We start from the raw sequence: 27,932 nt of genomic DNA, 5'->3' as shown, positions 1-27,932 counted from the left end.
TTAGTCATTATACAGTGATCTGCTTGTTTGTTTATTCTGATTTTTAAGATAGTTTCTACTGATCTATGGTTTTATTTGTGTGTGGGCACCCAGGCTTGTCTTAAATTCCTTTAAAACATGCTCCCGCATTTGCCAGCTTCTGTTCCTCTGGTAATGGAGTAAATTTCTTTGATAGGATAGCACAACTAATAGCTGAGCAATTTTGTATGGAATTTGATTGTGGAAGAATATTAACTGAGCTTAGTGGATTTCTTCTGTTTATTTTATATGTTAATTCAGTACTTCAAATTAAAATGTCTTTTAACAAACATTCCGCCAAAAGAAAGGACTTAGAGTTGTAAATGTCATAAGCTGTATTCTGCTCGGCTCTTATGCAAAGAATCCATCTAACGTCTGAGCTATGGCTTTGTCTTCTTCAAGCCTGTCTTGCAGACTTTTTGTCAGGTTTTCTTCTTATCACATGTTTTAAAAGATATTTATTGCTAGTTTTTATGCTTTGCATCAAGTGACTTACAATTTTTTTAAGTTCTATGTTATGCTATTATTCTATATTTACAGAGCTGATCCTGATTCCATTTTTCATAATTTAATTATTACTCCTTCGTTAAAAGGAGGTCTTCCTGTTTGAAATAGCTTCTTTTAGGCTCTTGATTTTCCAGATTGTTTTTATCTTTCCTTTCAAATAAATTAGTTTTCAGAATAAATGACACACATTTATTTTGAATTTCTAGTATGATGAGTTTTACCTTTCTGGGACTTAAAATAATTTATCCTGTTGTTGAATTTCTATCAATTCCTAATTTTTATGTATTTTGTCTTTTCGAAATTAAGCTCTCCTTATATATATACATATAAACTTATGTATATTATATATATAATTATATATATTATAATAATAATATATATTATATTATATTATATATATTATATATATACATATATAAATACATCTTTAAGATGTATTTTTTCTTTGTGTGTGTGTAGCTCTGCACTTGAGTGTGTTGAATTTCAGTGTTGTGTGGCCGGTGTTAGAGAGTATCTCCTCAGTAGCAGTGTTTTCATTCTGAGTGCTGTTTAAGTCTAAAGCACACATTGTGGCTGCATGTTAGGTACCTTGCCTATGAACTCCAATAATTGCATACTTCTGTTTTATAAAATTTGGAGTTTAAGTCACTGTGGCAGTTACCCTCTTTATTCAAGTCTCTCTGTTTTGTCTAGTCATGGATCTCTTTTTACTGCCTTTATGTAATTGTGTGAAATGATAACATCACCTGGTCATGTTCTCGATAACCCAGATCTATCACTCTAATGTGGAAGAATTTCAATCCATATAGATATTAGGATCATCGATAGTAACTCATTGTCCCTGTTGGGTTCTAACCTTGCTTTAAATCATAGCACCTTTCTTTTCCCACTCTTGTCATTTATACATACCGTGCAACTGCACTGCCTCCTCGAAGTGTTTTTTTTTCTTTCCGCTAATATGTCTGCTGGGATGTATTTTCAAATACACAAGACATTCACCCAAGTTGGTTAGACTTCTGGAATTGGCACATATACATTTGACATAATGCTAGAGACCTATATTTACATGCTTTGCTTAAAGGGGACTCGACCTCTTGAGACCGTGCTTTACTGATTCAAAGGTGTGCATTTTGTTCATTTCTGTCCTGTTCTATAATAAAAATCCCAAGGAATTTGGCTTAATTCATTCCTCAGTAAGTCTTATGAACACCAACATAGAGGGAAATTGAACTCTCTGAAAATGCTAATCTGAGATTCTTCAGGGATATTATATCATAAAAGATCTGGGAGCCTGCAGAATTGCTGCATATTCTTTTAATCATAATGTGATGATTTACTGGTGTTTTAAATAACTGTTGTCTTAAGGCTGTGTTTTCTCTGCATAGGCACTGGTTCAGGTGTTCATTAATGCTCTATTGCAGAAACCTGATGAGTTCAAATGTGCATGAGAGTATAGTACTGATGTAGACGCAGTGGAGGAGATATCAGTCTCCTTCTTTATTAGAAGTTAAATTTGTGTATTTGCACAGTCCTCTTCTGTTTGTCAGAAAATGGGCTCATCTCTGCTGAAAACTGAACACTGAGCTGATGTCCTAGCACAGCTTTTTATGCAGACCTCTCAGTATGCAGAAGTTTTGAAAGGAAATCCTGTAATAGGTTAATTTTCCTCTCTGTGGGTTGCATTTTCTAAAACACTTCTTTCTTTTTTTCCTTCTTTTCTACTTTTCAACATGTAGCTACTCACACTGCTTTCAGGGAAAAAAAAAAAACAAAACTTACACACAATGTCTTCATCTTAATATTAAGAAAAAAAATAAATTAGGTTTTTCTTTATTGTTCTAAAAGCAAGCTCTTTTTGTACGGATATTACTCATGGGTCATTTCTTTCACCTATGATGATGAGATTAAAAAGAATAAAAGAGCTCTGTGTGCTAGATTTCACACCTGCGGAGAAGGGCTCTTTAAGCAAAGTGTCACCCCATCTCTTTTTCTATATCGAAATAGGAAATATTGGTGCCAGTGGCAAGTCTTAAAATTTCTAGTTTTTAAGTGTTTGCTTGGTTAGGATTTAGGGAAAAACTGTATGGAAGTGAAAGGAGAAAGGGCAGCTTACAAAAAGTGTGATAAAATAACTCTGGGAAAGCACACTATCCAATTAGAATTAAGAGGCATTATATTGAAATTATTGACATGGTATTTTGAAATATAATTCTACTTTTCCTTTCATTTAAACCTTTTCCCTTCACTTAAGCCACACCTCTGGTGTGATTTCTTTAAAAGTATCCATTAAGGTAAATATTGGGCTGTAGGTCCATATAGAAATAATATTCTTAATATTCTTACATTTCTAAAATTGTATGTGAGGCTCCTGAACCTAGTGCCACAGAGTGCAAGGCTGAGGAATATTTCCACACCTCTTTCTTTTTTTTTCCTTTCTTAAGTGGAGATATACAGTAGGGGATGACAACTAGCAGTCTTTGTTTGCCCTCCTATGGGTGATCCATTACAATCACTTAAAAAATGGTGATCTTTTTGGGTAAATCAGCATTGCATATCTTGCTTTTAGAGGATGCCAAGACATAGTCTTTCTAAGATGATCCTCCTTGGGGAAAAGCAGCTCTTACCAAAGATCTTGGGGACAGTCAAGCATAATGCAACACAGATGACATATTTACAGAAAGCCCTGTTGTATAGAAACTTCTCTTGTTGCAAGAAACAATTTACGCATTCCTTCCTGTATGTTCAGCACACAGTGATTGTCTTAGTTTTGAATTTTTTTTTTTACAAGTCCTGAAATTTCCATCTCACTGAGCAGTTCCTATCCTCTTTCCATTTCCAAAATAGAATTTATGTCCTGCCATGATCTTGGACCCTTCCAAATATCATGACTCCATTTAATGACCTACCATAACAACAGTTACAAGCCTTTTGCAAAAGCTAGCAAAATTTACAATTCAGGATCAGCATTCCAGGCCACCTCCTCCTTAAGTCACCTAACAGAAAGTTACTTTTTTTTTGTGTTGTATTTAAGAGAATCATGATCTTCAGAGTCTACTGCTGGGGTATTTTTGGTATGGTTGGCATAATAAAATGTGTGGTTGAAACTTAATGGGCAGACACGCATTTGGAAGATTTTTGCTTGCAGAGATGTTGCAAATGCTCATCTTACTCTATTTCAGGAGGAAGAGAAGTGGTTTCTTTAAGTTGCTTTAGCGTCCAGGAGATTAATTTAATGTGATTCAATTACAGATGCCAATGTGAAAGTGGAATGTCAATCCTTAAATGTAGGATGTAGGATCCTTAAATGTAGGATGCTGCAAACATTATAGTAATGGTTTTGTAGGAGGAAGCTATGTGAATTACATTTAACCCTCCTGTTATATAAGTCTATATAAGTCACTGGGGTAAGACTACAGCCGAGGTACATGAACATCGTTTCACTGCTCTGAAGGGTGTTGTAATGATTTATACCAGTAAAGTGTACTGACACAGCTGAATTTGCAGTTTAACAAAGCATGGTTGAAAAAGTCTAGAGAAATACATGGGCAAAAGAGATTTTTTTTTTCTGATTTGCAATTACATGGTGTTTTTGTAAGCAGAGCATAACAAACACTAGAAACGATAACTGTTATTATTTTTAACCTCATATTTGTGTACTTTATGATGATGGCATTCCTGAGAAAGGTAAACAGCACAGTGCCTTTTTGTGATGTTAACTGTTGTTATCTTGGCTAGGGCATGAATGTTCTCCTATTCAAAGGACAAAAAAGAAATACAGGATCATAGAATCATAGCACAGTTTGGGTTGGAAGGGACCTTTAGAGGTCATTTAGGCCTACTCTCCCTCCCCCCACAATAAGAAGGAACATTTTCAACTAGATCAGGTTGCTCAGAGTCCCATCCCACCTGACACTGAATGTTTCCAGGAATGGGCATCTACCACTGCTCTGCGCAACCTGTGCCAGTGTTTCACCAACCTTATTTTGTAAAATTTGTTCCTTATATCTAACCTAAATCTATGCTCTTCCTGTTTAAAGCCATTCCATTTGTCCTATTACTACATGTCTTTGTAAAAAGTCCTTCCCAGTTTTGTTGTAGGCCTGCCTTAGGTATTGGAAGGCTGCTATAATGTCTCCCTGGAGCCTTCTTTTCTCCAGGCTGAACAACCCCTACTCTCTCAGCCTGTCTTCATGGGAGAGGTGCTTTAGTCCTCTGATCATCTTTGTGGCCCTTCTCTAGACTTGCTCCAACAGGTCCATGTCCTTATGGGGCTCCAGAGCTGTGGGGTCTCACAAGAGCAGAATAGAAGGGGAGAATCACCTCCCTTGTCTTGCTAACCACGCTCCTTTTAATGTGCCCTAGCATATGGTTGGCTTTCTGGCCTGGAAACACACATTGCTGGGTCATGTTGAGCTTTTCGTCAACCAACACCCCCAAGTCCTCCTCACAGGGTTGCTCTGAATCCTTTCATCCTCTAGCTGATGCAGGAGCAGTACCTTGCACTTGGCTTTGTTGAACTTCATGAGGTTCATATGGGCCCATTTCTTGAGCTTGTACAGGTCCCTCTGGATGGCATCCCATCTCTCAGGCACATCAGCTGCACCACTCAGCTTGGTGTCACCTGAAAAGTTGCTGAGGGTGCACTCAATTCCACTATGTCATTGATGAAGATATTGAACAATACTGGTCCTAATATGGACCACAGAGGGACACTACTTGTCCAACAGGACATTAAGCCATTGACCATTGCCCTCTGGATGCAGCCATCCAACCAGCTCCTCCACAGAACAGCCGTTCTGTATCAAAATCAAATACGTCAAATCTGTATCTCTTTTAGAGAGAAGGATAGTGTGGGGGACAGTGTCAAAGGCTTCACAGAAGTCTAGATAGATGACATTTGTAGCTCTTTCCTTATTCACCGATATAGTCACTCCATTGTAGAAGGCCACTAGGTTGGTCAGGCAGGACTTGCCCTCGGTGAAGCCATGCTGGCTCTGTCAAATCACCTCCATGTGCCTTAGCATAACTTCTAAGAGGATCTGGTCCATGATCTTCAGAGACACAGAGGTGATGCTGACAGGTCTGCAGTTCCCAGTGTCCTCCTTTCTACCCTTTTTAAAAATGAGTGCAATGCTTCCCATTTTTCGTGTTACCGGGGACTTCACCTGACTGCCATGGCTTTTCAGATATCATGGAGAGTGGGTTGGCAACTGCAGCCAGCCTCAGGATTCTGGAATGCATCTCATAAGGTCACATAGGCTTATGTATGCTTAGATTCCTCAGGTGGTCACAAACCTGATTTTCTCTTACAGTAGGAGGGACTTTGCTCCCCCTGTCTCTATCTTGCAGTCCATCCACTCAAGAGGCATGGGAAGAGAGGTTGCTAGTGAAGACCAAGGCAAAAACGTTGTTGAGTACCTCAGCCTTCTTGTCTGTTGTTCCAGTTTGCCAGTGTTGCTCATCAGATGCAGTATGCTTTCTTTGACCTTCCTTTTCTGACTGATGTACCTAGAAGCTCTTATTATTACTCTTTCTGTCCCTTGTCACATTCAGTTCCAGCTGCACCTTGGCCTTCCTGACCCCCTGTCCCTACACAACTGGGCAGTGTGCTTAAATTCTTCCCAGAATACTTGTCCCTGCTTCCACTGCCTGTTCCTTCTTGCTCTTTAGTTTGACCAGCAGGTCTTGACTCATCCATGCTGGTCTCTTACATTCTTTTCCTGATTTCTTACAGCTGGCAATTGAGAGCTCTTGTACTCTATGGAAAGCATCCTTAAAGATGTGCCAGCTCTGTTCTGCTCCTTTGTCCTGAGGGCAAGTTTCCCAGGGGATCCTGTTGACCAACTTCTCGAAGAGCTGGAAGTTTGCTTTCCTAAAATTCAAGTTCCTGACTTTACTCTTCATCTGATCCTTATCTCTCAGGACTGCAGACTCCACCAGTGCATGATCACTGCAACCCAGTGATCAATCTTGACACCACCAATTAGCTCACTCGCACTGGAGACCGAGAGGTCTAGTATTATCTCGCTTCTGGTAGGGATGCGTATTTCCTGGCGTAAGAAGTTATCCTTAATGCATTCTAAGAGTCTCCTGGATTGAGTACAGTGTGCCATGCTGCTTTTCCAGCAGCTGCTGGGGTGGTTGAAGCACCCCAGCAGGACGGGAGCCTATGAGCACGATGCCTCCTGTAGCTGGAGTAAGATGTCTTTCATCTGATCCCTTTGATCAGGTGGCCTCCAGTAGGAACCACAGACCATCCTTGTTTTTCTGTCTGCTACCTGTTTCTGTCTCAGAGAAGGCAGAGCATGGTTCCACCAGTCTGCCTCTTTCTCAGACTCCCAGATGCTCCTTAACCTTTCCACTTCCTCTCGCAGCTCTACCATCAGGCTGAGCAGATCATCTACCTGGTCAACACCTCACACAGCTGTTCTCACTACTGCCGTCCATTAGTGGTGAAAGGCTTTGTCACTCTCTGCAGCTTGAGACCTGGATGGCTGTGTTTTTTTGTGAGAGCTCTGTCTGTGTTGCCACATCCATTCTGGTGGGTGCAGAGGACATAAAGGTATGGTGCAGAAGTCAGCATATAGCAGAAAATATGTGTGTGTGCATGTGCACTTCGATGAATTAGAAAACATTGGAGAAAATCAAGCTTACCTATTTATCTTCATCCACGGGATATTACTTTACTGATCCAAATGAAGATGACATCAAACTTCATAACACAGAAATAATGTAAGATAATGAAGCACAATATTCATCTGAGGTCACTGTTGCATGGAATAACTAACACCTCTCTTGTGTCATCCTGCTACATCTGTCTGGCAAATTATAACCAGAGAGATACCAAGTGTACAGTGCTAGCTGCTTAAATGCGCTTTCATGAAACTAAGTACAGTTAAGGTTCCCAGAGTTCTCCAATATTGCCAGGCATAAACACATTCACTGCATTGTTAATCCCACTAATTTAATGTAAAGCATGAAGGTCTCCATGAGAATTGTGCAGAAGAACAGCTGAAATCTATGATTAGTGTTGGCAGTAGAAAGAGCAGTTTCAGTCTGTTGGCTAAGGTTAATCTAGTCAAGGTACTGAGGAAATATTTATCCTTGCTGTGGTGCAGCTTAAAATACTATCAGTATGTAGTATTGCCATTAAGATAAAGTGCAGGAGATTGAGCAGAAACAGGAATTAGCTGCTGACTTTCAGTTAAGACTTGTAATTTACGGGTTTAATTTTGCTGCTTCTTACATCCATCATTATTAATTTATGTAGCAATGATAATAGTAACAGCTTCACCTCCAGGTGCTCCAAAGACAGAGCTGATTCTAAAAACTAAAGATAGGGATCAATTCTCCATCTCACTGATTGTGACGTGCAACGTCACGTATGTATGCAAAGAGTGTTTCAGTAGGGTAAGGAAATTGTACTTAGTCCATTGCTAGGAAGAGGAAGAGTGACATGACCAACTGTGGGTTGGCTTAGACACTTGGGCTACATTTGTATGAGTAAATGAGAGACAACAAGGACCATTTTCGAGTCCTGAGCTCATATATTATCCATTTGGTAAATTCTTTTTTCTTCAAAACAGATCACCTTACCCAAGCTTTCTACTGGGAATCGTCTCTGCTGGATGGAATACTTCAGACTTTGCTAACGTACAGTCTGTCAGACTCTAGAAGCAGGCTGAAACTAATTCAGATTGTTTGAAGATCTAATTATCCATTTCAGTATAGAAAGCCAGCATTTTGGGAGGTGCTACTGACTAAAGCAAGAAAAGAAATTAGAATTTCTATGGTAAATCAGAACAGGAGAAAAAAAAAAGGGGGGGAAGGGGAAGGGTAGTAGGGAGACATAAAGAAAGTTCTTCAGTATTTTACTTCATTTTCTTCAGTCTAAATAGAAATGTTTCGTTGTCCTGAAGGGACTGAAGAAGCTTCATGGTTTTAAATGTCACCATCACTTAACTGATGTTTTCTTGATTGATACAGACTTTTTTTAAAACAAAATATTACATAGATTGTTTTAACAGATAGTCTTTAATTTTGTTTAAAAAAGTTTTCTGTTGCGAAATACTTTGACTATGTAAAAATTGGTTTTTTATTGGAAAATATGTGAATAGTTCTACAGACTGTTAACAGAAGGATAATAAGCAACATCCTTAATACAAATGTGGCTTATGTTGAGCAGTCATCTATCTGAGGCTACTGATGTTGTTATCAGTATTTGTTCCTGTATTTGGAAAGTAACTAACCAGAAAAAAAGATATGCATTTGTATAATAGGGTAGTTTAGAGGCAAATAACCTTCCCATTTGAGTGGATTATTCAAGGGAGTGATGAAGTAGTATGAACTCTGCCACATTATTGCATCTTCTCTCCCCTGGATCACCCTGCTGCATACAGAAACTGCCATTAGCTCAGAGGTGACTAACTAATGCTCAGGAGCCCAGGTGGATGTTGCATTGCTAAAGCATACCAGTCAGCCCTTCGGTTAAGTATCAAATGCAGCACATATTTCCCAGTAGGGCTGCTGCTTGATAACCCATAGTGCAGCCACTCATTTTAATTCTTACTGTACTGGGAAGTTAAACTGCCTCTTTGTAGACCAGTACATTTTTTTTTTTTCCATTGAAGTTGGAGGAATGAGAAGGGAAGCTGTCTCCTCCTCAGATAATATGTTATGGGAGGATACTTTTAAAAGATGCCTCTTGTATATTTTTTCCCATTGCTCCTCTCTAATAGCAGCTCTGACACTGTGCCAGGGGATATCGTTTTTGAGGTTCTTTTCAAGGATGGGTGTTTCAAATAGTAAAATGTGGCTGCTGTTAGGAAAGAAAGAAACGTAAGCAGATTGGAGGCTTCTCTTTCTGAACATAGGATAGGCTTTAGACTATCTAGAATCATAGTGTTCAACCTGAAAGGGAAAACATGAGCCTGGAAACAGGCAACTCATCTCAGAAGGCTGTTAACCAGAAATGACTCATTTCCTTTTGTCATGAAGATCATTTGTCTTCTTCCTGAAGAACAGGAAGGACAGACATGAAGTAGGAAGAGATGTCTAGAATCAAGTGATGTGCTAAAAGTACATGTCCTGCCCCCCAGCTTCCAGTTCCTGGACCACGCTTGCAGACATTTGCTCTTTGGCTCAGATTGAAACCTGATTGAATCAGGGGGAAAGGCTCCCATTGAGTCTAAAGCAGACAAGTTTCTTGTTCTTCAAGTAAAAAATGTATTTCATTTTTAGAGATTGGTTGAAAAAAACTGAAATAAAATTTAACTTGCCTCTCGAGAAACAGAGGTTAGAAAACACAATTCATAGGTTTGCCGTCCATGTGCCAAAGATGGATGTTCAGTAGGTGAAAACTAAGATCCAAACTATAGCTCTTTAAGGAGCTGTGCAGTTGTCCATTCCTACTCCCCATGGCCTGACCCCTTTTAATAGCAAAAGGATTTTTTAGTCCACATGCCGAAAGAGAGCAACTCCCAGAGGCCAGGTCCTGCCATGAACATCTGTGCTGGAGAGCTGCTCTTAACTCTCTGAGGTGAGCTCCCAGCATCTCCCAGTCTGGACACAAAGCAATTAGTATGACAGCAAAGCCGTTTCACTGTGTTTCTTCATGACAAGATATTACCAGTTCTGGCTTGATGTGTTGAGCAGGACTTTTTTTCCATTTCATAAGCAAAGCAGCGTATTTCACTATTGACATGCACAGCATGTAGAAAGGGCAAAATGTAAAAAGAACATTTAGACTTTGGAGTAGTCTTTTTTTTCTTTCACATTCACCACCCCCAACATCTTTGAGTAATCTCTTTTTCTAAGGGCTCGGCTGAGGTGAAGGGGGAATATTACTAGAATTGCCTGAACTGACAGTTGCTTTCATTTCGCAGTAGAAACTACATGGGTTTTTTTTAATTTCTATTGTTATCAGAAGTCACCACGGCCCTGTCCCGGCCCAAGGTGTTGCTAGCAGGCACTGCTGTGATATAATTATTCTGTGAAAAAAAAAACCTCTAGCATCCAATTAAAATCAAGAGGCTGCTGAGTTTCCGTATGGTGTATTTGTAGTTGTATTGTGTCCTTATTATGGCATCATTCAGTCTCTTTCCACAAACACAAGCAGAGATGCAGGACTGCTTACCGTAACTTGGTGTCAGTCACTGGTTTCCCCAAGACCTGGAATTAATACCCACACTCAATAGGTCCACTGAGTTCCATCCCGGGGCATACAGACTTGAGCAGAAGTGAAATTCTGTTGCCTCTGGAAAAGATAAAAGCTGTCCTTGAGCCAGAGTTTATTTCAACCTAGAAAATGTGAAAAGCTAGGCAATATTTTCTATTTCCTGTTTCAGATTTTCATGTTGTTTTTTACTCAGGAATTCATGTTTTCTTTGAAGTGCATGTACACTCAAATATTTGAGGAGGTCCTGGGAGGCGTACGCTATGAAGCATGTTCTGTATCATAGTGCTAACTCCTAGCTCATGATCTTTCTCATCCAAGGAAGTAAGTCTAAAAGGGAGAATGCCACTGTTTAAGTATTGCAGTTTTGGGCTTTATGACAGGCTTAGCTGCTTTTTATCTCGCTTTGGTTCTTTCACTAAGCTGCTGGATAGCTTGAATTAAGTGTACTCCTTCCCTCATTTCTTTAGGCACCAGAGACAGCATACAGTGATGTCGTGGGTGAGATTTGAAGGTGCTCTTTTCTGTGCTTGTATTTCTTTCAGTGAAGGCTGAAATGTTATAAATTGCTAACATCTGTGTTAAGTGCCCTCTGCACATTCATAATCTGATGGGTTTTTTTTCCTCAGTTGAGTTAATCAGAATGACTTTGGCAGAAATTAAAGTATTCAATATGTCTTAAAATATCTCCCCTAGAAGGTAGTTAACCTCAGGTTTGCCTGCTCACCGTTCAAAGCTGATTGTGCCTATGTTCCTGCTTGCATACTCATTTTGAACCTATCCCATTACCTGCCTAACAAAGTGCGAGAGCAAAATATATTCAGGAGAGTCATTACGGGAACCACTTCTGCAGCTCTGTAAATAAGTTACCATTTGCTGTGCAGACTGTATGTGCAGGTGAGAGGGAGATCAAATCCCATGTCTGATGCTATCTTTTGAATTGATTAGACTCTCATGAGTGGGCACTTTCGTTTTTCCTTGCACCCAATTTCCCCTTGCATGTCTAAAGGTGGAGTCTAATACTTTGGCTAAAGGGCCATCTAAATTTCAGCACATCAGATCTCACAGGTGTGATCTACATCTGAATTAATACATGAGGTAGAGAAAAAAATATGTATCTTCAGGGTTATTAAACAACTGTCATATTTTACCACAGTTGCATGACATTCTCCTGAACTGCCCTTGAACAGCTTTTGGGATCCCTCTGAATGGCAGAGTTGTATAAACAGCCTAATCATTTGAATTGTTGTATGACTCTTTAGGGAGACATACATGCAAATTCCAGGTAATGATGGTGGTTCTGATTTTTAAACTTGCTTTGAAAGGTTTCTTCTTCTAAACTAGAATTCTATTTTGTTCCACTTTAGTATGACCCATGAACCAGATGGGTTGAGCACTGGGAAAAGTGTTTGATGTCCTTCTCTCATTCTTACTCTTCCCTGTGTGCCACAGCTGCTGCGAAAGAGCTGGTTAGACTCTGCTCCGAACCACTGCTGCTGTTCATACCTCACCTCTTCATGCCAGTGGGACCTGCCTTTGCTGCCTCATAAAATATTACTGTGGTGCCATGGTCTGTGTCACAGCGAAGCACCATGCAGCCAGGCATCGTGAAACAAACTTGGTCTGAGAGGTAGCCCTGCCCGTGGCAAGCTGTTAACCTTGCAGCGGCTAGCACTAGGGAAAAGCTTTTGCCTTCAAGAAGCTGGTGGCTATATTTGGTGCTAATTGAGCTTTTTGATTTATAAGCCCCACAGAATGCCAGAAACAGAATTTCCCAGGTGAATCATCAGTCTGTTTACAGGCTTGTAAGAAACCACAGGTTTCAGTGTTATACTCCCTCCCAGAGCAACTGGGTTCCATGGGAAATGGCATGTGAGTGCTTCGTTTTCTTCACTAGTTTGTCGTTTTGTTCCTGTGAAGTAATCCCTATCAACGACAAGTTGTAATAGAGGCTGTTTCTCAAGAGAAAGCATTCCTGCCATTCTCACTGATAAGTTTACTGTTAATCAATATTTGAACCTCCAGGGCTATGAAATCTGGTATTGCATCCTTGTTTCATCTTCTTTAATGGATGGATTATTTCTGTGTCAGCTGTGGATGTAAGTTTTCAAGTGACCATCTGTGGCAATTGGTGTTATCCAGTCAATGGTCTACAACCCACAGGTGGTCCGTAAAGCATCAGAAGGTGATCTGTATAGCAGTGGGAGTTGGAAGTGAAAATCAAAGCAGTCCTAAAGGCATACACAGTGACACCCTGCAGTTAGCAGCAAGCAGTGATGTGCCAGCTGCATGCAAAACCATCTCATAGGCACAGATCGATGGGTGCAGCATTGCCTGTTGATTTTTTCCCCTGAACGTTTTGTTGGCTCTTTGGTTGTTAGAGAAGCTTGAGAAACATTGCTGCAAGGGATCTATTGGAATTTTGAAGGGTTTTTTTTTATCGACATGACTATTTCAATGTGGGAAGGATATTTTTACATTGTTGTATATCAGATTTGTTGTCAACTGATTTGGAGGCTGGAAGCAAGTAATTCTGGCTTTCCCTTGAGGTGTCTTGAAGGGAACTATCTAGCACAGATGCTTGTTGGGTGGGCATCTGGGTCTGCTTGTGGACGGTGGGATACAGCTGTCTCTGTTTTACCTGGAAACCCACAAAGCTCCTTTGACTGCTCTGGCAGTCCCTGAAGTGTGCTGTACACACCATCTGCCTGGATGCAGAGGATTGCCTCCGTGTGCATGAGCAGCAGTGATGCTCCTGTGCATTGTGCTTGGGTGTGCAGCTTGCGCAAGCTTTGCAAAAAAAATGTCTGTATAGGTTTGCCCTGCAAGAGAGATGTCAAGACTGCCATTGCCAACAGTTATACGCAGTTGCATACTGCCTCTGGTTTTGCAGCAGCCATGAGGACCCACTGATCCAGCACGCCACTGTGTGCTGGTGCGAGCTGTGTTCTTACCTGCTTTCCAAGCAGGAATTTGTGGGCTGTTTAGCACGCAGCTGTATTTACAAATCACATAATTCCCATTACTTTGTAATTGAAAAGAGATATTTCTAGTGGTGTTGTGCTTTTCAAATTGGTCTTTCTCAGAGATTGTTTTCTTTTTTATATAAACGAAAGAATTATTACCTTGTGGGACTGTGATGCATTGTGCAGTATTGACAGTCTTGTGTGCGAGAGGGTTATGAGAAAAAAAACAACACAGACGTTTGTTTCACAGCCTTGCTGCCTTAAGGTGTACTTTTCTTTTTCTGTCTCTTAATTTTCACCTTTTGCTTGTGTTCTAGTCACTGCATTTGAAGCTTTTCTTCACAATTGGGAAGACGGAAAACCCTTTGTTCCCTGCCTGTTCTTTTTCTTCTTTTCGTTTTCCTTCTTTCTTTTTTATCTTCCAAAAGGTGATATTTTTACATAATCACAGGATTCCAAGAGGATGAGCTTTCTAAGGAAACAGAAAACACTTCCCTTTATCAATCTTTTATATTCTCGAGTATCTTAATAAAATTGTGAGCACTGCCACAGCTCTGACTGTGAGACTTGCTCTCTGCTGACAGTTTCATTACTGAGAAGAACAAGATTTTTCTCTTGAAATACAAGGAAGAAAAACTGTGAAATAGTCTACTGGTATTTGAATTTGGCTATCTAGAAAGCAATATAAGTAAGCCCAAGACATCTTGAAGTGCTACTTATGGCCTTCCTCAAGGCCAGGTGATGGGAAAAGCTGCTGTAAGTGGTTGATTTTGCATTAAGATGAACAAGAATCCTCATCCAAAAAAAATGTTTATATCATATAGCTAAATTTGAGAAAGGTTAGTTAACCATCACATCGTACTTGTAGAAAACAAGATATTGCGCATACAATGTTCTGAATAAAAGATTCAGGATAAGCAAACCTTTGGGGACAGTTGGGATAGCCAAATTATATACCCTTTTCAGCCTGATAAGCTCCTAATAAAAATAATTTTACATATCATGTTTTTAAGAGTGATTATTCCATTCACAGAGGTAACTGAGGTTGTAAGAGATCATTTCAGTGAAATGGTTCGTTTTCAGAGGGAAGCAATACCAGCAGTGAAATCCAGTTGCGGAGCATGCTTTAGAAATTAAGATATATACTGTCTTTTGCATTCATGAGTGGGTGGAAAGTAAGGCTTACTGTGTAGAAGAGAATTTTCTCAGGTTAGAGTTTATAAAGTGAAAGCAAATAAGCATGGTATGGTTTGAAGGTATTGTGCCTTAGAAATGTTCAAGGATATTTTTCATTGAATATAGTTGCAATAAAACAATAACGTGCTGCATTTAGTAAAGCAAATTTAGTGATTTTGAAGTTTTATGCCATTTTAAACAACATGTAGATAAAGATGGAATGCTTGAATTTGAGTAAAAAATTAAACAGTGGCTAATTAGTTCTTTTTTCTTCAGAGTGGAGATGAAACCCCAAATCTCTCTAACTCATCCTTTGACCATCAGGAATGAATTGTAGATCTGCCTTACTGGGGTTATTCTAATCTGTGCTTGCAGTTATATTGCATAGTTGAATGATGCCAGCTTTTAACCTGCAGAAGCATTTAAGTTATTGTGATAAAATTTTTTGTGATATATCAAGTTATTGTGATAAAATTTTACACTTATAAAGTGAAGGACTACTTTTAAAAGTGCGGCCATTCTGTGACACTATTTTTTGTGAGTTCTGTCTTGGTTTTCATGTTTTGCAAAACTGTTAGCTTCAAATTTAAATCCTAGCTGAGTTACTCAAATGTTCTGAAGATTGCAAGTGAATGGGATTTCTAGACTGATATTACAGGGTAAAGGTATAAAGATGAATTGAAAAAGCTTCAGGCAGGATCAGAGCTTGGATGATTGTCTTAAAGTTTCTGTTTGAAATCCTCCTGTCATTCTTCATCCATAAGAGAGTTTCCTCTTGTTAAGTGATAATTCTGAGTAGGGCTATTAATTTTGGCTTGCAAGTTGCAGACAATTAATCAAATAAGCAAGAAAAATATTAAATTATTATTGTTTGCAAGCTTTAAATCTCCTGAGTGCAAACACAGTCAAGATGTTGACTCTCCTGTGTACTGACTCAGGCTTTCATCTCTTCCTGTCTTGCTTGAGTTTTCTGTGGCCTATCTAGGTGTATGCTTTCCTGTTCATCTTCATAGGATCTGGCCAACCTCAGTGCCTTTTGACCATCTTTTTCTATACCTCGAATGCACCAATAGCTAAATTGAGCCCTGTTGCTCACTGCATTGAAGGGACTGTGGGTATGTTAAGAGCCAATGGAGTATTGTGGTGCACAGGAATATCTTGGGTTTGGAGAAATTGTATAGCATTTGTAACATCCCCATCTACAACCTGTTTTTGTAACTCCCTTTATACTCCTCACTCTTATGAGGTGCTCTTTGTGCTGCCTTTTCCCTCCTTTCCCTTCATAAATGATGCGGCATTTAAAATAAAACTTGAAAATCAATTTATATAATTTTGAGTAGTTTATGAGACTCATTCAGAGTGCTGCATTCACTTCTGAGTGCTAAATGTCTCACAAAGGCTCCCTTTCCTTTCAGATTTTCACAGGGAACAGCAACGCTGACAGTGTGGTTCACCACAAATTGCTGCACTCCATGAAAACCCGCTTCTTGCGCTTCGTCCCTCTTAAGTGGAATGCTGGTGGTCGGATAGGACTGAGAGTGGAGGTCTTTGGTTGCTCCTATAGTAAGTAACTACATCTTAACCCACATTTTCTCAGAGCTTTTTGTTGATGCTGTCAGTGCTGTAGGGGGTGTCCAGCACAAGTTTTACAAGTGAGAATGTAATGTGAAATACATAGACATTGTTTATTTTTTCAGTAGTTATTCTTGCCTTTCTGCTCAAGGATGTGCTCAGCCATCTAGCTCACCTGATGAAGCTTTCTCAGAGCTGAACCCACCACAGAGCTATTTGCTGCTTCTTGCAAAGTGCAAGGAAGCCAGATGCTACAAACCTCCCACCCTGCTGGAAGGCACAAAGCTACTTCAGATCTTCTGCAGGGCTTTATTTAGGAACGGTACTTCCTTTTCCTTAAAGAGTTCATTTTTGGTTTTAAGGCAAGTTAACTAGTTGTTGGGGGAAGTGCTGCGGATTGTGCAGCTAATACTCCTATTTGAGGCTCGTGACTTTATAGCTCCAGAGAGCTCATCTGCTGCTTTAACTGCTTTTGCATGAGTATTTCCTTTGGCATTCTTATTCATAACATGTAGTGATGATCCTCTTAAGACATGGTCTGCAGCCTTTGTCACATGGGCTTTAGAGCAGCTTATAAATGTTGTTGTCTTGGGGCATTTCAGCCACATATTTATCTAGGTGTACTGCTGCAGACATAAGACCTATCCCTACAGAAGAATGTGAATGTAAAGAAAAAAGACCTCCCTAGCACAAAGCAAAAACAAGTCCACAAATGAGGAAACAAGCGGCTGGTATTTGTTTGTGAGGTAGCTGTGGGTTTATTTCCGAAATGGTAAAAATTGTCTGAAGACAGTGGTGGAGACAGGTGAGATTTTGCTGGGGACAGTTCAGGGGATTAACAGCATTTTACCAAAAGCTCAATGTGATGTGTCACAAGTCACCATAACGTGACACTGCTGTACTCGTACATCTCGCCATTTAGCTTAGGTACTCATCTGCTCCTGCTGGGTGCAGAAAAGGAGTCATAAGATAATAAGCATTAAAACTCCTCTTTGGAAGACTTCCTAAGTTCACCCTAGCAGAATGAAAGAGCAGAGTGTCTTAAAACTTTTGATTCATATAATCCCATTGAACAGAGGGACTGTTAGTAGCCTCATCACTGCACTTGGGTCTTAGGATTGATTCACACGGTTTCACAGGAAGATCCTTCCTGAGATCTGTATGTAGATCTGAAAGATCTACTCAGCTTTTTTAAGTGCTGCTTCTCCACCTACTTCGGTGCTTGGGCACTATGGACTATCATTCATTTAAGTACAGACCTGCAACAGCTTAGTCTGCATGGATAGTCACTAAGGAAAGAAACCTTTTCCAGCCCTACCAGTGGACATGGAAACTGAAGCATATAAATCAAAACCAACTGCCCTTGTTGACATCATTCCAAAGCGGCTGTCTCATCCATTTTCAAAGAGTTTTCTTCTATTAATGATAAACAAACCTCTGCAGTGACTAGTATAGCACAAACAGAAGTAGAACGAATAGAACTCAAACTGAAGGTAAAAACTTTTGTAGCTGAAAGTGTTTTGGTGCTAGTCCATGTGAAATACTACATGGGCACTACTTTCATGTCAGATTGTGGTTATATCTTCTGTGACATGAAGAAGATTTCATAGTCACTTGTAGGCTGAGTTTCCTTGCACTGATACTATTTAAGTCTTCATCTTTTTCCTGTGCCTCTGCAGTTACAGGAAATAAAAACGGTTGTGCAGAATTAAGGTATGAGATTGAAGCAAACCAGAAAAGAAAGAAAGGGAGTAGTAAAAGTTTTACAGAGTGTTGAAATATTTATTCCTTTTATATAAATGTGTCATTCAAATTTCTCTCTGGCAAATTGCATATGCCAAGCAATATCTGTCTACAAGTTTCGCTTTTATAGTTTCACAGTCTTGGCTACTTCTAAGCCAGGCACTCGGGCACCGTACAAAAGATGTTTGATCATTTATAAAATGTCATCTTTACTGTTATACTGGCAGAATATCTGCAGCAGATCCTGAGCTGGTGTACAGCTGCATAACTATATTTTGATTGGATGTCAAACAGCATACAGGCTCATCCACCACTTTCACTTCTGGCACAAGAACTATATTAATAATATGAAAAGAGTTTCAAATTAAATGAGGGAAAAAAAAAAAAAATCACTGGAGACAGGCTGTTGGACAAGCCAGGAAGGAAACAGTGCTAGAAGAAAACATATGTCCCAAATGTGCACAATCTCTAAGAGATTAACACTTTATGCAGGTGTCTTTGTGTGTAAGAAAGAAGGGATGTGAGTCTGGGAGTAGGAAGTCACCTACTGTACCAAAACATTCAGCTGATTCAAATTCAACTGTAAGAGCCTTATTCCCCATTATTCACAATTTTCTTTAAGACATTGGAATGACTTAAAGGCTTCTATAGGTAAACAAACGCAGAGTATTTGGCCTTAAGTCAACTGAATCTGAAGAAAGGATTTCCATCAGCATTTTGGCCTCGAATCCAGCCCTGAGGTATGAAAGAACATGTGCATGAGGAACACATATGAACCAAATCCTGCACAGATGTACACGTGTGACTGCTGGGTCATTTCTACCTATTAGCCTATTGTAGTTTGAAATTCAGATGATGCTGGACAGCTGGCTGTCCATTCCACCTTTTAGGCAAATGTTGCCCCAGAAGCACAGAACCTGATCTGAAAAGAGAGTTGATTTATATTGCTTCCCGGGGCAGAAAACTGTAGAAGTAAAGTTTTCATTTACAGGCAAGCTTGAGATCTTTTTTGTGTGAGTAGCAGCAGTCATTGTTTGGCTGAAGCAAGTCTGTGGATACTGGCAGCTTAGGCCATCTGAATTTCATGTGCTACTGCACATATGTTAAAACCCAGCAGTACCTTGCTGTGATACATCAAGGTGTGCAAAATAGCATGTGGTTCTTTGGATGGTCTCTGCTCACCTCAGCTTCTTTCTAACCTTGCATACTACAGCAGAAGATGACAGCTGGAGGAGGGGTTTGTGGTTTCACTATTGCTTAAGCATTTTTTGATGGCAGAGTTAGGTGAATGTGACACTCTTGTGCTAGTGCATGGCTCTGTTCTCTCATTTTTAGAGCATGACTGTCCTGTGCAGCATACTCTTCTGGAGAGGTCCCAGAAACACTAACCTTGTGCTGACTTCTGGCAAATGCAGCTTGCAAAAATGACTTTTTAGTAGGGGACATGTGGAAGCCATCAGGTGTTGTAGGGCAGCAAACACTCTGCCAGGACACAGTGACAAAAAGTACTGAAATATCACATTAGAGATTATCTCCTATGTGCACTGGATGCCAAAGTGGCTAACTTAACGTGTTTGCACTGTGCTGTTGAATGGCACAAATTACTTTGCTTCACATAGAGGTAATTTGCTACTATGAATTTATCCCCAACACCCCAACTCTGTCAAGCCTTTCTTGTCAAGCTGACAGCTTTCTTCTCTTCCCCCCCCCCCCCCATAGCCTTTAGCCCCCTTTTCTTTCTTTTACCTTTGATTTGTCTGCCAATTAACATTGTTTCTTTGGAGCATAAAACCATGCATAAAACTGTAACAGTAAAGCTGTTTCAGACGTGTGTTTGACGCTATCCCATACAGATCGAATGATTGCATATCCCATGCAGATTGAAGTTCCTGTGTGACAAGGCACTCCAAGGCTGTCAGTTCAGCTGAAATTTACAGCTATTAAACACACGGTTTTTGTTGGGTGTTTTGTTGTTTGTTGTTTTTTTTTTTTTTTTTTTACTTTCTGAAACAGAAAGTATGCATTTAAATGAAAATTTATTACATTTATTTGAAATTCCTGTAAAGACTCCGTCTAAGAAAATAGGTACTGAAATAGGAGGGATATTATCTTCATTTGAAAACATACATTAATGTTCCCTATTCAGAAAAGGATTTAGGACGAGTTAAATGGAAATTTCCGTGTAGAGGTATGTGTAAGCTCTCACTGCCCCTTTACAGCAGTGGCTCCAGAAACAGTGTGATTGTAGCAGATTAACCAGAGCTGCAATAGGGGATGTTTTCAGACACATGCCAAACCAATTGCTTTTGATGCTGGAGGGGGTGAGGGGAAAATTGGAATATCTTTCTATTTGGGAAAAGTCTTGTTAGCTTAGTGCAGGGAAAAAAACCTGCTGACCCAATTGCTTTTATAGGATAAGATTTATAGCCACATCGAAGATGCTGATCATATTCTATAACTGGTTAACAACCCAAAATGCATCAGCAGAATCAGGTGTATGTGCAGTTATCAGGCTGGAAAACCACAAGAGACACAATGATAGAGTGTGAGACAGGCTATCTTCTTTTGAGATCCGAGTTCTTCACTCGCAGTTCAGGACTCTGATTTCTCATCTTTTGTGGTCATTACATCAGGGAATATGATCTGATGTGGTGCTTTTTCATTCAGTGATATTTTTACTAGACCTTTATTTCTCCTTTTTTTTTCCTTTCTTTTCTTTCCCCCCACCTTCCTCCATCCTCTCCTTCATCTTCCGATGAAATAGATAAGTACACATTGCACAGAACCACTTACCATCTGATGGTCGTTGACCGGTAGTATTTTTAGCCAACTCTGCATAGTAAATACCCAAATGATTGCTTACCAAGAGACATAGATTTGTGATACAGATAAAGCTGCGTAGCAGAACAGTCATGTCTGAGGTGCTCATCCAGTACATACCTTGGATTGCATATCTGAGAAGGGTATGGAGAAGAAAGATTGCTTTAGACTCAGTCAAGCTATTAAGGCCTGACTGTAGTTTCTCGCTACTCGTGTGGTGAGGGATGGAAGCACTAGTTCCCTCCGAACTAGGGCTGAGACATAGAGCATTCACGGAATGCGGGTCAACAACGATTTATTTCGCAGTTACAATCCTTATATCTGTCGCCCAAGCACCTCCCCAGAGTCAGCTGGTTCCTGTCCCTCCTAGCAGCTTCCCATCCATGCACCAATCCCTACACATGACTAGACAGGAAAGATCTGTTTAGACCAGGAAAAATCTTCCTTCCTCCTGTAGGGAGTTAAAACTTCTATTTGTTGATGCAAGTGCAAGACCAAAAGTTCTGTCTCAAATTGCAACTGTTCATAGAAGATATTTTTGTATTTTAGGATAGCTTTGCCAAGTATATGCTTACTGTTTCCAAAATCACTAGGAGGATTGTCTATGTAAATATAAATGCATATCGTTTCTGCTGCCAGGAGTAGATTGCCGAACAAGTGAACTGCATGCTTTCACATTGCTCTCAGCCTGGCTTGTCGGTATAGCTGGTCCCACAGGTTCAGCTGTGTGGTTACTTGCTCCCTTTTTTTTTTAATAGAAATTATGAATTTACCTGGTAGTCCACCTTCAACTAACTGCCTCTGTTTCTACTCACCCCCAAGTGACTTTGAAGTTTTTGTCTTTGTTAGGAAAGGAAATTCAAATGGAATGACATAACCACCACCCCTGGGGCCAGAACCTCTACTGAATTTCAGAAAAGCTTGATGAATTATTTCTGAGAACTCCTTTACCTGTTTACAAGAGTACATATGTGCTCCTGCCCCCTGTACTTGGCACTGGTGAGGTTGCACCTCAATCACTATATTCAGTTTCCCTACAAGAAAGACTCTGAGGTGCTGGAGAAAGGCAATGAAGCTGGTGAAGGGTCTAGAGCACAAGTCTTAGGAAGAGTGGCCAAGAGAACTGGGGCTGTTTAATCTGGGGAAAAGGAGGCTCAAGGGAGACCTTCTTGCTCTCTACAACTACCTGAAAGGAAGCTGTAGCGAGGTGGGGGTTGGTCTCTTATCTCAAGTACCAAGCAAAGAGTTGTCAAGCATTGAAATGGGCTGCTCAGGGAAGTCCTCATCCCTGGAGGTTGTAGATGTTGGTGGTGAACTTGTGGTTCTGGGTTAATGGTTGGACTCAATGATCTTAATAAGGTCTTTTCCAGCCTAAATGGTTACGTACGTATGTACAAAAGAGACATCTGTTTGACTTGTTGGTCAGTGGAGAATAGCATGAAAGAACTGTCTTTTGCCTAATATCACTTTTGATGAGTTTTGTAGACTTCTTGTTAAGGACAGTGTAGAAAAGCACCCAGAATGAGTGAAGTCTGTCTTCAAGGAGTGTAAGTAAATCAGAGGGCAGTGCAGAATGAAACCACATGTTGTGTTTTAGTTTTTTATTCCTACAGGGTTGCTGAAACTTACAACACTTCTGATTCTTGTGTTCTCACTGCAAGTGGATTATGGACATGAATGGACTAAATAAATAAGCCAGTTTTCTGGAGTGACTGTGTTAGAATTGTGCTGTATCTTTCAATTTCTAACAGGAAGATAATGATTTGTTGTTATGCAAACTGCCAGTAATGATTTTTGGCTGCCAGTGTTAGCATTTACTTGACATATTCCTGTTTCTTTCAGGGCTGTTTATTGGCCAGTGTACTCTCAACTGATAATTAGTGGAGCAGAACCTTTCAAAAACAGGTTTTCCTTTGTGTTATACTCTGTAAATGTCAGTGGTAGAACTCTTCAAGAATTGTGTGTTACGCTGTGACTTAGTGGAGAACAAGGACTGAAGTGTGAATTTATACTGGTTGAATGCTTGGATTTTAAGAAGGAAAAGAAGAAAGGGCTGCTATTAAGGCAACATTGAGTCACTGCTCTCTTACATTATCTTTGTTTTTGAGAACTAAGAGGAAAATCAACTTTAACTGGAAAATGTACTGGAAATCAAAGACTAATTTCTTTATAAGCTATTTCCTAATTCTTGCCTGTGTTAAAATGAAACCATTTGTATGATAACACTTGCAATTTACTTTAAACAAATTGAAGTGTTTAATGTAGCTAGGGGAAGTTCATAAGAACGAAACTATGAATTTAATTCACTTTATAGAAACTGGCAGTCAAGGTGTCAATAGAAAGAAATTGGCAATTCTGAAGGAGCTGTTTCTGAACACCTAATTCAGAAGTAAAAAAGAACAGTAAAAGCAGATGAAGTGAATACTTTTGTATTCATAATGCTTCCTAAGCTAGCAAATGTTCCACATATGATGCTAAACAGCATGTTATAATTCTGGCATCACAGATAAGAAGTTGGTCTTAGTTTATTCTGGAGGGATTTTTTCCCAGGGTTGAATTTCTTTGTAGTTTTATTCTTATAAAAAATAATTAGTTACCTTCTGATTTGGAATGTAATCAGTTTTGGAGTGATAGAATTTAATTTCAGATTTAAATCTTGAGCTCCCTACAAGTTTATAAGTCTGCTGTCAAACTTCTGTACAAACTGTCATGCTGACATGCAGAAGTTATCGATGTTAGTTTGCATGGTAATAAATCATTCACAGGTCTTTTATTCTTGAGCTTATAATAGTTTTAATTACAAACCTCTTTAAATCTTGGTCCAGTTTAAAAAAAAAAAAAAAAAATAGGGAAAACCCCGACCCCTATTATTTGTGGTTTTAAAGAGGAGCAAATGAAACTACCATCAATACTTGAAAGGGTAAAAGAACTCTTAAGGGAGCTTAGGTGACTTAAATCACCAACTTTAATCACAGTGTAGTTGCTGGCCTGGAGATCTTGATTGTTTTGCATGCGAGCATTTCAGTTTATAAAAGAAAGTGGAAAGCTGATAGCTGTAGATGATCATTAAAATGTGGTTTGCAAACAAAGGTAGTCTGTGCTCTTTCTTCTTGGTTACTATGAAATCTTTGGTCTTTAGGGATGATCAAAGTAGTTATGTAGCTTAATAAACCCTTGTTTAGACTCTTCATCGTCTAGTGTTCTTGAATTTTAATATTTTTCTTCACAACAGGAAATACCAATTGAAAGACTTATTATTTACGAGTGCCAAATTGCATTTGGATAAAATTGGAATTGAATTTACTTATGTCAGTCACATGTTTGAATACAATGTATTAGTTCAAATGTTCTGGTTATATATGTGTGTATAAATACTAAAAAAAAAAAAGTTTATTAAAAATTTTTTTGCTTAAAATGCTATTTTATAAAGCAAGGAGTACTGCAAGCTGCTGCTGCCAAAGGAAATATTAATTGCAACTGAAGAATTAAAAGCTTGTTTTGTATCACAGTGATTAGGTTTTAGAGGCTGCCTATAGAGGAAAATATGTTTCTAATAGGATTTTCAAAGGTATATAATCAGTTTAGATGCCCAGTTCCCATGAAATCCCATCAAAAGCTTTTTGAATTGATATTTGGCTATTTCTGCTAGCTTAGTCAATATGCATGCAGAAAAATGCTTGATATATGCCCATCTCAAATAACCAGCCAACTCTCAGAGGCCAAGATGATGCTTGTTTAGATGCAGATATGGATGCAGGCATGGCAGGCACACAGAAACAGCTCAATGGATGCTTGTGAAGCTACAAAAGTGGGGTGAGAACTGAAGTGTTCAAAGTAATGAATAACATACTGGGTGTGTTTGAGACAAACAGTAAATGTGATAAGGGGTGTTCTGAGATCTGAATATGGTGGAAGGCACCTGTTCTGTCCTAAAAAGTTGAGTGAGAAAGCAGTCATGCATGAGAGAGAGGAAGACGAGTGCAGAGAAGTTCTGGTTTTATCCTAGTGTTCCCATTCCCCATATAGAAATGGGTGAAATATGGTTGCCCAGGTGCCACATACATCCAAGTATTGACTAAGCTGGCAAATAAGTCCTGTGGATATATGCTTCTGAGAAAACTTGACTTCAAGTGATATTTGAAAAAATCCTGAAAAAATACAGTCCCTCTCCTGATGCTCAACTTCTCATTTTGCCATCTTCTTTCTCCCAGAGTCAGATATTGCAGACTTCGATGGCAGAAGTTCACTCCTCTACAGGTTCAATCAGAAGCTTATGAGCACATTCAAAGATGTGGTCTCTTTGAAGTTCAAGAGCATGCAGGGGGATGGTGTCTTATTCCATGGAGAAGGACAGCGTGGAGACTACATCACCTTGGAACTGCAGAGAGGGAAGCTGTCCTTGCACATCAACCTGGGTAAGGGTCATTAGGATTATTGGTTCACATTTGCTGTAACAAGGATTATCTTGGTTGCTTTTATAAATCCATTATTTATATTAGGCAGTATCTAGAAACTCCAGCTGAGATCAACAAAACATGCTATGTGCTTCAGACAGCTCACAGCTTAAATACTTATCAGAGAAGGTGGTAGGGGAAGCAAAAGAAAATAGACTTGGCTGATGTCATGCAGGATATGGTGCTTAGACTGTCAAGGCTGTTTTTAATAAAAGTGTGAGATGTAGCATCTAGAAATGTACTGTATTAGTAGGGACAGATCTCAGACTAGCAATTCCAGGACACATTAAGAAGTTTGCCTAGAGCAGATAAAGCAGGCAACAGTGCAGTATCTCAGTCCACTGTTTATGATTTGGGGAATTAAAAGAAATCATAAACTAGTGGGAGCAAACTAGAGGTACTAAAACAGAATTCACAGATATTTTTTCTGCATTTTCCCCCCTCTTGCGTAATTATGTTTGTTTTACATGTCAGTAACAATTTTCCACAGCTTTAGATTTCATTTTTCATAAGCTCATTAACTGTTTAGTCTCCAACTAGTATTTTCTTTCTTTGTTCCTTTAGTTCGTTCAAGTGTAGAAATGGTAATGCAGCATTTTTCTGATTTGGTATTCAGATGTTACTTGAATCAAGTAGCTACATCCCGAGCCTCTTAATGTCTCCATTGATTTGTCTTCCTCTTACAAATGTTTCATACTAGGATAAGGGTATAGTATAGTTAAATACGTTATGCTACTTCTTCCGAAGAGATGCTGTTGTGAATGCACAACTTGTCAAACGGTTTTGGAGCATATGTTATCTCCATTCTGCTGGTATTTTAAAAAGGACACATACTCCCTTTCAAGGAGAGGCTTGGAAGTGTTCAGACATGTAGCCAGCTGGAAAACAGAAGAGTACTTGAAATTACCAGGGTTAGAGCCTAAATATTTTTATGACTCTTGATCTAAATTCCTGGAGATTTAGGCCAAGTTTAAAAATCTATTTGAGCTAAACAAAGCACTTGTATTCATGTTGCTTCACTGACTTGTGGCTTTTTTTCTTTGAAAATGGACAGGTCCATTTTTCTTGTGAAAATACAGAAATCACATAGTTGAAACAGAAGTGTCAGGAGTGGTCTGTTAATGTGAGTGAACAGACAGGAGATATTTGTGCAGTCTGAAGGTTGCTGTTGAAATACAAATTGGGCCTCAAATGAATAATAGAATCAAGGGCACAGGCAGAGCAGCCATCCCCTACATACTGCAATGTGGGGAGCAGCATCAGGAAAACCTCTTAGTTCATCACAAGTATTTCAGGGAAAAAAAAAAGTGCATGTGTTCATGTGTGTATACATATGCATATGAATAAGAGGCTCAAAGAATCTAAAGCAAGTTTTGACAAGGGTGTGTTTCTGATGGGTAGAGCTTCCATTTGCATCTAGAAGCACTGTTCTGTACTCCCCTTGAGTCCCCATGCTTCAGTTAAGGGCTTGTTGATAACTCTGGTGTCTTCTCCCTGTTTCTGCCCCTTCAGGGGACTCCAACCTGCACTTCAGTAACAGTCACACATCCGTCACCCTGGGCAGCCTCCTGGATGACCAGCACTGGCACTCGGTTCTCATAGAGCGCTTCAACAAGCAAGTAAACTTCACAGTGGATAAGTACACTCAGCATTTCCGAACAAAGGGGGATTCAGATCACTTGGATATTGATTATGAGGTGTGTAAAGCCCTTTAGGTTATAACCTGAGAGAAGAGGCTGAATTGGTGTAAAATGAATGTGAAGAAAAATAACCACCCTATGAGCTGTCTATTTCAGCAAAGATCTTTTCTTTGTTTAGTAGTTCATTCCAAGACAGCTGCTTTCATAGTTAACAAACATAAGACTATGTCAGTACAATTCCGTATGATAGTCTCAGAAAATGGCCAGTATCTGGACAAATACACATTAGATTATGCTTACACTTCAAATTATGGCAGAGCTTGAGCTAAACTAAAAGATATAGCCTGAGTTCTAGTTAAATCTTTTAGGAGCAACTGCACTTATCTGTAGGGACAGGTGCTGTTACCATCTCCAGTATGATTTCAATGAGATCATTCTGTACCATCCCTGCATCCGATTGACATGACCATAGTAACACCAGCTCTGAGTTATCATAGAATCATAGAATAGAATCATAGAATAGTTAGGGTTGGAAAGGACCTTAAGATCATCTAGTTCCAAACCCCCTGCCATTGGCAGGGACATCCCACACTAAACCATGCCACCCAAGGCTTTGTCCAACCTGGCCCTGAACACTGCCAAGGATGGAGCATTCACAACCTCCCTGGGCAGCCCATTCCAGTGCCTCACCACCCTCACAGTAAAGAATTTCTTCCTTATATCCAATCTAAACTTCCCCTGTTTAAGTTTGAACCCGTTACCCCTTTTCCTGTCACTGCAGTCCCTAATGAATAGTCCATCCCCAGCATCCCTATAGCCCCCCTTCAGATACTGCAAGGCTGCTATGAGGTCTCCACGCAGC

The 27,932-nt window shown here is 39.6% G+C and overlaps 1 protein-coding gene across 1 annotated transcript in view; it reads left to right on the top strand.

The window, feature by feature from the left end:
- The window catches only part of CNTNAP5 (contactin associated protein family member 5), a gene marked incomplete at its 5' end in the record, with an annotated part of 321,557 nt that overhangs the window by 137,763 nt on the left and 155,862 nt on the right, over positions 1–27,932 (top strand). Inside the window, 3 exons of the mRNA XM_080622097.1 lie at positions 16,257–16,404; positions 25,188–25,391; positions 26,943–27,127. Of these exons, the coding sequence (XP_080478223.1) occupies positions 16,257–16,404; positions 25,188–25,391; positions 26,943–27,127 (537 nt within the window). The remainder of the gene's footprint in view (positions 1–16,256; positions 16,405–25,187; positions 25,392–26,942; positions 27,128–27,932) is intronic.

This window comes from Psittacula echo (genome assembly GCF_963264785.1).
Source record: "Psittacula echo genome assembly, chromosome: 6".
NCBI classification, from domain to species: Eukaryota; Metazoa; Chordata; class Aves; order Psittaciformes; family Psittacidae; genus Psittacula; species Psittacula echo.
This window is presented reverse-complemented; position numbering and strand designations above follow the sequence as displayed.